A 12,073-nucleotide genomic window follows, 5' to 3' on the forward strand; every position below is an offset into this window, starting at 1 on the left:
CAGAGGTTAACAGAACTGCTGAAATTGTAACCTGCAATTAGGCCCAAAAGAGTTAGGGGATGTGGGAGTGGGGAGAAGGGTTGGAGTTGTCACAGTTTTACTCTGGAGGAATGAAGGGCAACTTGTACCAAACCGAAGGTTTTGCAGTGATTCTTACCACATTATGCACAACACCAGTATCTTAGTTGAATTTGCTTGCATGATTTCTTTAGACACTAAAGAGTGCTGGAAGGTACCTACGTACAGCATCCATTTATTACCTGGTTGTACTACAGCTGCTCTGCAGGCCAGCAGAAATTCTCCCAAGTGCACATTGATTTTTGCTCCCCATCTTGAAAAGATCTTTTAAAATGCAGTACAGTGAATGTTCTCTGAAGGAAGGGCTTGTATGACAGAAGATACCACAGATAGTCATGTTGGCTATTTATTTTAAAAATAAAACCGCAAGTGGGCCCTATGGGAAAGGCTCTTTCTTTTTACAAAGGTTAATTATATATTTTCATAGCTGAGAAGAGAAAGCAAGTTAACATTTCTATTCACCAAAAGCAAATTCATGAAGAGGTATCAGCGCAAGCCCTAAAGTAAATAGGTATAAAAACTGAAGCTACATCACAAATTGGCTACACCCACTCCATTATTTGTCCAAATGGAAAAACCCAAAGTTTAAATTCTCAAAAGATAACATTGGGGTACATGTACAAACCCAAATGCAGAGGTTAGAAAGCTTTGCTAATAACTAAAGTTGTTTATGCAATTTCTGTCATTTAAAGGTGTCGCATGCTGGTATTGGGTCATTTTACCCAACTTCTGCCCACATCTCAGTTTAGCTAGCAAATGGTATTTTACAGCTAAACCAAGTAAATCCATTCTTGCCAGAAGCACTTAGAGCAGAAGAGAAAACATTAATAAAAATGTTCATGTAAGTAAACTAAAAAGAAACACCTCACCTTTCCATGCACACTCTAGAAAGACAGAGTATCAAAAATGCAACCACTGCAATACCCCTAAAATTTTTAGTTGTTTTAGTGAAAACCATCTACATAAGGTGTTACAGTTAGCTCTAATGAATAAGGGAGCTAGCATGTTCTGTGTTGCTTTTCTTGACCTTTGAGCTGCATGCATGACATCTCCCCACAAGAAGACATAGCTATCTCCAAAAAGTACGTGCTCTAACTAGTATGTTCAATCCTCCAGTGAGCAGAAAACAAACACAAGACAAGAATTACTGACAGTTCTTTTAGTCTTTTTTTGTATGTTAAACTGTGGAAATAATAAGCTGGGGACTCAGACTGTCATTAATAATACATTCTAAGACTGTTCGACTCTAACTAACTGGAAAAATCACTTTTAAACTCACTTAAAATATAGTTGAATGAGAAGAAGAAGTATTTCTTAAAACAACAAAAAAATAACCCCACAAAGAACACTGTAGCCAGTAGATGGTGCTATGTTCAAGCAGTATTTCTGAAATATGCCATTGCATTCTGTGTGGCATCAAATTACTGCTTACTTCAATCATTTCCAAACAGGAAGCTAAATTAGCATTTGTTTTGGCCTGTTCAGAAACACAAATTACAGATCTTTCAATGACTGCTTCTGGTCTCTTGCTCCTGACAATGCTATTATCTCATCCAGCTTCTAGTCACTATTACTGTCACTTTTGTCTTTATTAGTAGATGCCAGTCTTTTTTGGGAATAATACTGAGATATTATGCCTCTTTGTATTTGCATAGTACTGATTATTTATTCTAAATTTTGGGTCTGGTGCAAGTAATTTTTTTCCCATTCATTCCCTGGCAAACAGTGTGTCACCTAAGGTATAATATATATATATTATAATATCATAATATGTATTATAATGGATATATTATATATATTAGCCTAACTCCTGAATTTCTCAATTATGGCATGATGTAGTGGATTTTGAATTACATCATCATCATCATCATTATAAAACTTCAGAACAGTTGATGGAATCATCTTGTTGAAAATGTGAGAATCACATTTTCACCAGCAGGTGTGAAATAGCCAGTGTATCCCAGGAAAAGCAACACAAAAAATGTGCATTCCTCTTATGTTGTGCCCTGTCCCTGCACAAAATCCTTCACAACATCTCTGCAGCAGGTTTCCTCTAAACCTCCAAAGCAAGTACAGGAGAAAGCTCAACTATGCAATTGCTCAGAACAGGAAACAGGAATCTCAGGAACCAAACCACTGCCTTTCAATTGCCCTCTGCACACTTGAGCACCCTCTTGTAGAGAAGATTGGTGACTGAGAAGACCCCATTACCTTTGCCTCTTTGCTCAGTGGCTTGTAATCCCAGGAGAAACAGGTCATTGAGTCACTGCCCATGAGAGCTACATGTTCTGGTAGTTAAACACAGTTAAAATGTTGTTCCAAAAAAAAGTAATGCATAGCTAAAATTCTCACACACACACACAAAATCCAGTTTCATCTAGAAGACAATGAAAAGCAACCTCTCAAAAAAAATAAAAACTGATCTGAGCATCATTTGGAAAGTTCGCTGATACAGTTTGCATGTTTTGGCAAAACCCTCCTCAACAGTACCATACAAAAGCCAGCACAAATGAGACAAGGAACAGTGAACATAGGAGACAGTCCATTCTGCAGCCCATTCAGAAGGCTGCAAAACCTAAATGAAGCCAAACAGAAACATCTCCAGAAGGCAACATCAACAACCCCCACATGTGATTTGTGACAGGCACGGCTTTTCCTCACTGCTAGTCTTCAGCCTCCCATTATACTGCTTCCAGAACAACACAGTCTTGAATAGCATAGAATTATCAATGTCTCCAGAAGAAAAATTCATTTCCCTGTCTCACTGGCATAAAGGAAAAGAAATAATTGGATGTTGAGAGATGATCAGATGATATGACCTTAGAAGTAGTCAAGATAAGGACTCTTAGAGTATCAGCATGGATTAAGCTTTTAGAAAGTAACAGCAGAATGACTGAACAAGTATTGGCGGGGGAGTGCTAATTGTTGGGGTTTTTTTAAATACTGTTTAGCTGATTGAGATCCAGATCAGATTGGAGGGGAAGGAACAGGAAGCAGTGATAACCATGATTTAAATAAGATGCTTTGCAGTTTGGTAATGTTCCAGAAAGATGCAAATTTGGCAAGTTTCCTCTTGCAACTGTTTAATCTCAAGGCAAATTATATTTGAACTAACATTCACTTCTGATGTTGTGAATTAAGGGCTTTTTGTTTAATGTGCTTTTAAAAAATGTAATTATATAACACAGTAAGTCTAGTGAAAGGGGAGAAAAATCGAAAAGAAGAGCATAGATCTATCCTGACTTTATTTGAGGAAAATTTTATTTCAAGGTCAGCTGTATCAACCAAGCATAATACTTTTGCTTATGAAGAAAAAATGAGAAGAGGAGAAAGGAGAAACAGCTTTCTTACAATCACCAATACCTTCCTTTCATATACAAAAGCATGTACTTAATATAGAGAGGACAAAAAGCTGTCTAAAATCAAATTACAATGTTTATTTTAAGGTCCCCCACTGCTGCAGACTTCCTCTCTGTACAGTCACATTAAAAAAAATGCAGCTTATCTTGGCTGAAGTTGCTTCATTCCTTCCTTTTCTTTGTACACTGTGGCCCAGAGTATGGCAGTCGACATCTACACACATTTGGAGCGATGCATTTCCCTCCGTGCTGGCAGGGCAGCTTACATACAGCTGAAATGAGACACCAGATACACAGCATATCTTCAGCACAACACAGGATCATTTTTCTTTTGGTCTCACTGCAGTAGCAGAATTGTTCCCTGGTGACTTCACTGGGGCAATATAAATAAAAGCATAATGGAAGAACTGAAAAGCAATGTCTCTCAATTTATGGCATTGTGGCCTTCACTGGAATACAGGCACAGTACATCTAGTCTTATTCATGCTCCATTTCCCTTTTAAAATACTATAATTTCTGTTCTTTAAGGCACAGGCTTTTTTTGAGATACATGCCCCCATAAAAGTGAGAGAACAATAAAATTTCCCCCTGAAACTTATTGAAGCCAGTGCTTGGATCCACACCCATGGGGAAACAATCAGCTAGCAGTATCTCACATACTGCCCTCTTCCCCCGCAAGAGCAGAGGAGGGCTGAGTGGGCACAGCTTCAGCTGTCCCCTGCTACACACCAGTTCAGCTGACAAGCCAGGGGCTGCAATTTATGTATGAGCATGTACACCAAAAGAAGTCAAACTTCATGCAGATCTAGTTAGTTTGGGAACTGATTATTTTGACATTAAGAACCTGAACACTTCTGCCATTACTGCAGCTGCAGGGAGCAGCTATTAAGCAGGCTATAAGTTCTCTGCAACTCCCACACTTGGCTTTTAATATCACCCTCTCAATCACCCTCTATCTCAATACACTGATGAATATAAACCCATTTTGATGGTCAATGGTAATATCAAAATATTACTTGTTAATGTTTGCTGGACCACATACATTGTAGAAGAACTAACACTAGCTGATGTAGTGCCACAGCTATGCCCACAGACATGAGAGAATATCAGATGCAGAGGACTTAATCCGGAGATTCTGCACGCACAATATCCAGTTCAAAACCAATGTTTGCATGAGGGTGTTTTCAGACTCCCAGAGAGCAAAAAAAGAAACCCTTGCCTTTTGTAGTCTCAGGATTATTACCTTTAACATCAGGGCAGTGCTGTTACAAGCATACAAGGCCCAAGAAGCGAAGATTAAAGATTTATAATCACCTGTTTCTGTGAATCAAAGTTTGTGAAAATGGAAGTGGTTGTTCAGCAAGAGCGTCAGTACTACTCCTGATTACAGGCAGCTTTCAAAGTTCTAAGAACACATGGAGTTGATTCTATCAATTTATCCTCAAAGTGAGAACCCAGTTTAAATTTCACATGTCTATAAAATTTAATGAAGCTTCTAACCCATACCAGTAGCAATAGTACCTCTGTAATTTTCAGTTCTTTATACTGGGGTCTCATTTTACAGACAATATTTCAGAAATATCAAAGAAACATACCAAGTAATTAATTTGGTGACAACCAAAATCTGAATCTCTTTCAAAGTGAAAAAGTTATTTGTTTCTGACCAAACTGAACAGCCATCTACTCCCTATATATACTTGTAAGAGCCCCAGTATGTGGAAGCAGCTCTCAGTTACTATTCAAAGATACTTTCCCTGGAAGCTTTGTTAGGCCCTGAAGATTTGAACACTTTGATTGGTAAATCAAACAAGCAGAGGAAAGGATAAATGAAAAATGTCAGAAGTCATTTACCTAAGTGACATGCTCTACCGACCCATCCAGCTGGACAGCTACAAATCCCAGGAGCCACACAAGCTCCATTATTCCGACAACCTTGAGGACAAATTGCTACAAGAAAAAGAATGGGTAAGTCAGCTGGATTTATAAAACTGATGTAAAAAAATCCTGACAGAATGAAAAACTCAGGATGATACAAGTCAAAATGGCAAAACACATTTTCTTCTAGGCCAGATATTCAACTGGTATAACTCCAAAAGCATTTCCAGGACCATGGAAATGGAAAAAAAATATATAGGTACTGTGTTATGAATCTTGGTTTAAATATGAACAGTTGCACACCTTAATGCAAAATATAATCACACTATTTTATCTGTGTAAGTATACATAATGTAGGTCACTAATTTCTCTAATAATGCAATGACATTTCCATTAATACATTTAAAATATTTTTGTTACCACAGTTTTAGAATTAATATAAGTATTTGCATGAATGTAGACACGCACCTTCCTGGCATCTTGATCCTGTCCAGCCAGAAGCACAAAGGCACTTCACGACTCCATTGACAGAGACACATTCCCCACCATTCTGACAGCCTCCTTCACAGCTTACTGTGGAAGACAGCATACATTGGGCATTTCAGAAGCAGCACAGGACTTCAAATAATTGTCTTTAAACAGCTCATCTGGCATCAACTACTTGTTTTATCTCATCTGCAAAAACTAAAATTTTGAGTGTTCAGGGCAAGGCACTGTTCTGCTTCTCACCAGTAACACCACTATTCATCAGCTACACCACAGGAACTAACAACATGCATATTTGTATCAAACTTGCCAAATCACACTTGGTAAGCCAATAACATGTGGTGAAGGATTCACGTATTTCCTTACCTGACAGGACCTACATGTAACAAGAGGAAGAAGAGAAGAGGATATTACTTTGAGAAATGAAATTATGACTACAGTCAAGTTAAACAGTGCCTTCCTAAAGGCCAAATACTTGAGTCAGCCTCCTCATTTCAGAATTGTTCTACACATCAAAGCCCTGAAGGCCTCATTAATGAAGTGTTATTTATGCCAGACATATGATTGGTATCAACTGTGGAGAACACAATCACTGTGTTCTGTACAATCAAATGCTTCCTTTCACAAGGATGAATGTATATTCTATACCACCTTCACTGTATTGAAGAAAAACAACTATCCTTCACTGTAAAGGTGGACAGTTTGGATGTCTGCTTGATAATTTGTAGATAAAATATCCACATCTCTTGTTCAACCACAAGTATTGAGCACAATTTCAGCTAACAGATTTTTGGTACAAGTACTGAACATACAAGGACATGCAAGTCAAACCCAGCACAGCTGGAAAAGCTCTTCAATGTTTGTTTGCACATTACTTCGTGACACAATGTAAGTTAACGTATTTAATATTGATTGCATTTGACCTATTACAGTGACAGAGAGAAGTGCATGAGGACTGGATGAAAGCAAATATTACTCCAGTCTTCTAGAAGGGCAAGAAGGACCCAGGGAACTACAGGCTGGTCTGCCTCACCTCAGCTCCTAGTGAGGTAATACAAGGACTGACTCTGGAAATGATTTCCAGCCACATTAAGGACAAGGAAATCATCAGCAGACCTTCACAGAGGGTGACCAAATGCTGGTACAGATTGCCCTGGGAATTGTGGAGTCTCTGTCCTTGCAGATATTCAAAAGCCATGAAGACTTTGCCTTCAGCAGCTGGCTCTAGGTAGCCCTGCTTGATCAGGGAGCTTAGAAATCATGGCCTCCAGAGGGCCCTTCCAACCTTGCCCAGTCTGTGATTTTGTGAGATTCTGTAATAGCACATTGCCCCACACCACACACAAGTTTGTACATGTACAACAGTGTTTTCTTGGATTGTCTTTTCCAATCCATGCATATATTCAATATTCATAAAATCATCAAAATTGGTCTTTGCTACTCCTTATCTGTCATCTCCTATTACCTCTCAACAATACATTGCCACACATATCCTCAGTGACGGGCCCTCAGTGTTACCATCTTGCAGATACTACATAAAAGTTTCAATCACTTAATGCAGAAATATGTATCTACACAAGCCATCTCAATAAATGATTTAGAAAGAATCTGTTATTGAGCTAAATGGAATATTTACGTAGCACATAAAAAGGGTATTTTCCAAGGCAAAAACCTCAGATTCTCACAACACATTTCAGCAAATGTACTCCATCCCTTCCTCCTGCAAGCAGGCAGATCCTCTAGGCCATGCATGTCTTGATAGTAAGGTCAGAAATTTACAGAATTAAGGTCATTATTCCAAAGTGTGTTAGACCCAGGACTTGAGGCATCCTAAATTAATTTAGTCTCTTTTCAAACTCCTTGTCTTTCCAAGCTACTGCCTCCTTGGGTCTTACCTTTATGACAGTATCTACCTCCATACCCAGGTGGACATCTGCATTTTCCAGGTCGGAGGCACTCTCCCCCATTTTTGCATTTTGGATAACATGTAGCTGTAAGACAGATGACAAAGAAAGGTTGGATAAATATTGGTGAATCTTACTAAAGCTGATACTTAAATACATAAGAAATCTACACATTATTATATTTTCATAGTTTGTCTTAATATTTTCTAAGACATATCAGCCACGTCATCTTACATTGCTGATAAGGTGAAATCATTTCCCTGCATGGGGAGCACTCCACCACACTAAGCTTTTAAGCACTCAAAACTAAGGAATGTTTTGGGCCTGGACAAAACAGGCAGAAGAAAGACGCCTATTAAACAGGAACACAGCTGGACTGCCAAAAAAGCTTTTGATAACTGGAGAAATAACAGAAAACAGGTGATAAGAGGAAATGATTCAATAAAAAGATGTTGCAACTTGAGAGGAATCATGTGATTCTTAAGATGAAATATCAGACTTTTTACTCTTTACTGGATTCCTACATTCATCTTCAGAAAAGCTACTTGTCTGTTCCTTATACCTCTTCTCTAAAATGTCTCCAGAAGTAAGTCATGATTTCTTTCTCCCCCACACTCTTTTTTCCCCTCTTTTTTCTTCAGCTGGCTTTTCAGAAACCTTTCCAAAATGTAGAGTGTTTGTTTAGCAAGCATCCAAAGATAAATGTAACTTTTCTCATAACTCTAATAATCTGTTGGGAGAAAAGCATCTATGATCATCACAAATCCTGCAACTTTTTCATTGATGACAGCTTGGACAATTTTGATAAGGTATAAATAAAGTATCAATTTTGCAAAATTCTGGATAAATCCATTCAGATTGCAAATGAATTACCTACCATGTAGACTCTCTGCAAGTCATAATCACCCCTGAAGCAGCCCTGCTGTCTGAAAAAACATTTGTTTATTCACACACAGGTTTTAGAAACCCAGCTGTTTCTGGGAGTCTCATCTGAATTAGCTGCTGGTGTGAGATGAGCTCTCTACTTATTCTTTGACTGGATGGGTGAAAAGTATGAAAAAGATGAACGATGAGTAACACCATCCTGATTTTGTCCTCATACATTTACTGCACTCTCAAGAAACCCAGATGAAGAATAGAGGACTTTTCGCATTAGTACCCACAGAATGAGTACTAGTAGGCAAAGAAAGGACAGAGATGTATGAAAAAAAACCAGCCAGTGCTCAGCTCTCTGTAACTTTTACCAGATGCTCTCTTTTCTTTGGAAGTGCCATACAAGAGCTCGCGATATAAGAAAAATTCTGTTTCTGTGTTATTTCACTCAGTTTTCAGTTTGGGTTTTTTTGACAGAACAGGGGATGAAGCTTCATTTATCCAAATTTTTTTTGCTACGTTGATGAAACAAGGATTCAGTGGTTTCCTTAACAATTCCAGTTCACCTCTCTAGTTCAAGAACTGATCTGCCTCTCCACCAATATTTCACCTCTCCCCTAAACCCCAAAATGTCTAGGAACACACAGTTTTTGAAACAGTTCATACAGCATAGTTTTTAATCTACACTACACAGCACATTAGCTATACATCATTTGTCACCACCTGCTAGCCTCAGCCTCAAAATGAAACAACACTCCATGAACAATTACAGTGTTGAATGAAATTTTCAGCATCTCATTTCAGAGTTTAAAAAAAGAAAACCAATCACATTTTAAATGAAGAACATTGAAAATTAGAACTTTGTCACCTCATAGGACAACAGGCAAAGCAAAGGAACTCCTGACACTGAGTGATTTTTCAGCATTTAATAGCCACAAGCTCTACAGTTAGACTTTTAAACAAGAAAAGTAGAAGATTAGAAATCTAACATGTAACACTGAACAGGGTTGAAACTAAAACTCTTCTTCACGATGTTTGCCTTTGCATATTAGGTGGCATTTTCAACAAATACTTTGTCTCTCCGTGGAAAGCAACAGGAACAGACTCCACCCTAGCTTTCCGCCTCCTACCGTGGAAATGGGATGCACAAATGACTCTGTGTGTCAGGTAACATCCAGGAAGGAAACAACAGTACTTTTACAAGCATAGCATATTCCAAATAAAAAGAAATAAAAAAATAAGCTACTTTCTACTCTACACCCTTTTGATTTTTTTGTTAGTGCCTAGTCCTGACTAATTGCACCTTGAGATACTTGATAAATGTTGCTGTGGCTTAGAATGCTGTCAAGTCTCTAAAAGCATTCAAGAACCATCTGGATGCAATCCTGTGCATTGCACTCTAGGATGACCCTGCTTGGGCAGGGATGATGGACCAGGTGACCTTCTGGTTCCTTCCAACCTGACTGATTCTGTGATTCCTTAAGTACTTACAGGGAAGTATTTAAGCATGCAGTTAAAGCAGTAGGAGGAATAAACCACCAAAGCCTGTCCAGCGAGTGGCCTCTTGCCCAACACCCAAGTAGCAAAAAGCCCTCTATGGACCCACGGCCATTTCCGACAGCAGGGTCTCCTTACTAACGTGAGGTCTTCGTGCTGCCTTTTGGCTGTGCGCTATCTGTTCGCTATCGCTGCCTCACCCTACCAAAGGGCGCCTGAACTCTCTTCTTCCACCTCGCCTCCTTTCGGTCCTCCCCGGCACCTCTCCACCCTCCTCTCACACCAGATCCAAACGCGATCTCCTCAGCCCTTCCCGCAGGGATTGCCCGCCGGAGGGCTGCCACGAGCGCAGCGCTTGTGCCCGTCCCTGCCGCGCTCGGAGCGCCCCGGGAGCGGCGCGTCCCGCCCCGTTACCGTGCTGGCAGCGCTCGCCCTCGTAGCCCTTGGAGCAGAGGCAGGAGCCGTCGGCGAGGCAGAGCCCGCCGTGCCGGCAGCGCGGGCTGCAGGCGGCGGCGGGGCCGGGGCTCAGCGCGCACAGCCACAGCCCCAGCAGCAGCCGCAGCCCCGGGCCGCGGCCTGCGCGCCGCGCCATGGCCCGGCAGGGCAGCGCCGCCTCGGGCAGCTCTGCCCGCTCCGCTCCCGCTCCGCTCCACTCGCTGCCCCCTCAGCCCCGCTCCTTCACGCTCCTCTCGCTTTTACCCTCTCAGTCCGTTCCCACTCCTCCTCCTCCTCCTCAGGGCCGGCCTCCCCCGCCCGCCGCCCCCTGCGGGGTGGGAGCCCCCCCGAGCGCCCGTGACCCCCGCGGGTCACCGTGCTCCGGCACGGCCAGGGCGCCGAGAAAGGCGGCTCTGGGGTGTCCTTACCACCCTCTACACCTCCCTGGAAGGAGTTTGGAGCCAGGTGGGGTGTCGGCCTCTTCTCCCAGGCCGCCAGCGACAGGACAGGACAAGAGAACATACTCTAGAGGACTCTACTCTCTACTCCTCTACTCAAGAGGACCTCCTGCACCAGGGGAGGTTTAGGTTGGACATTAGGAGGAATTTCTTCACAGAAGGGGTTTCTAGACATTGGAACAGGATGCCCATGGAGGTGGTGCAGTCATCATCCCTCATGGTGTTTAAGGAAAGACTGGATGTGGCACATAGTGACTCAGTGGTGGTTCGGTCATAGATTGGACTCAATCTCAGAGGTCTTTTCTGACCTGACTGATCCTGTGATTTTATCTGCAGGTCCAGAGGCCTCTGACAGCAGAGGACCAGCCACCAGGTCATCACATGGTGTGTTGGACAAGGAGTCCGCCTTAGCACCCGGCCTGCTGGCATGCCTGAAATCTGCTGGCCCTGCCACCGCTTCCAGGACAGCTCTGAACTCCCGCCCCTTTGAGACCCCACAGACTCTGATTTCCATCTTTACAGGTGCCATACATGAATATCATTACATGATATTCAAAAGAGGGTTTCAGGGAGAGGACTCACTGCCACCTGACACAGGAGAGGAACATGGGTCTCATAGAATCATAGAATGCCTTTGTTTGGAAGAGGCCTTAAAAATCATCTGGTTCCAGCACCCCTGCCATGAACAGGCACACCTTCCACTTCAAAGCCTTATCCAGCCTGGCCTTGAACACTTCCAGGGATGCAACATCCACAGCTTCTCTGGGCAACTTGTGTAAGTGCCTCACCACCCTCACAGTAAAGAATTTCTTCATTCTTCTAATCTAAATCTACTCTTTTTCAGTTTGAAGACATTTGCCCATGTCCTGTCACTCCCTGCCCTTGTCGAAAGTTCCTCTCCAGCTCTTCTGTGGCCCCTTTAGGTACTGGAAGGGGCTCTAAATTCTTCCCAGAACATTCTGCCACAGCTCTCAGCCTGGCTTTATAGAAAAGGTACCCCAGCCCTCTGAGCATATTGACTACTCTTTGAACTTGCTCCTTGCCATGCTGTCTCTGGGAATGGCTTGAGTACTATTCTGTAAAAAAAAAAAAAAAAAATTAAATTTAA

General features: G+C 41.6%; 1 protein-coding gene across 1 annotated transcript; it reads right to left on the reverse strand.

Moving 5' to 3' along the window:
- Positions 1-3,324: 3,324 nt before the first annotated feature.
- LOC121343258 (von Willebrand factor D and EGF domain-containing protein-like) lies at positions 3,325-10,758 on the reverse strand. Its single transcript, XM_041418251.1, has 5 exons — positions 10,487-10,758; positions 7,694-7,789; positions 5,781-5,885; positions 5,289-5,384; positions 3,325-3,709 (listed from the first exon to the last, which is right to left on the reverse strand). The coding sequence occupies exons 1-5, from the start codon at positions 10,662-10,664 to the stop codon at positions 3,600-3,602; spliced, it is 585 nt and encodes a 194-aa protein (XP_041274185.1). The 5' UTR covers positions 10,665-10,758; the 3' UTR covers positions 3,325-3,599.
- Positions 10,759-12,073: the final 1,315 nt, after the last annotated feature.

The sequence above is a fragment of the Onychostruthus taczanowskii genome, unplaced genomic scaffold, assembly GCF_017590055.1.
Source record: "Onychostruthus taczanowskii isolate IOZ18803 unplaced genomic scaffold, ASM1759005v1 scaffold59, whole genome shotgun sequence".
Lineage (NCBI taxonomy): Eukaryota > Metazoa > Chordata > Aves > Passeriformes > Passeridae > Onychostruthus > Onychostruthus taczanowskii.

Excerpts from the sequence above, each read along its gene's own strand:
- LOC121343258 (XM_041418251.1), bottom strand. The coding sequence starts at position 10,664 with ATGGCGCGGCGCGCAGGCCGCGGCCCGGGGCTGCGGCTGCTGCTGGGG. Across the intron at positions 5,886-7,693 it reads AGGTAGATACTGTCATAAAG|TAAGCTGTGAAGGAGGCTGT; the intron begins GTAAGACCCAAG and ends TGTCTTCCACAG. Across the intron at positions 5,385-5,780 it reads AGGATCAAGATGCCAGGAAG|CAATTTGTCCTCAAGGTTGT; the intron begins GTGCGTGTCTAC and ends TTTTTCTTGTAG.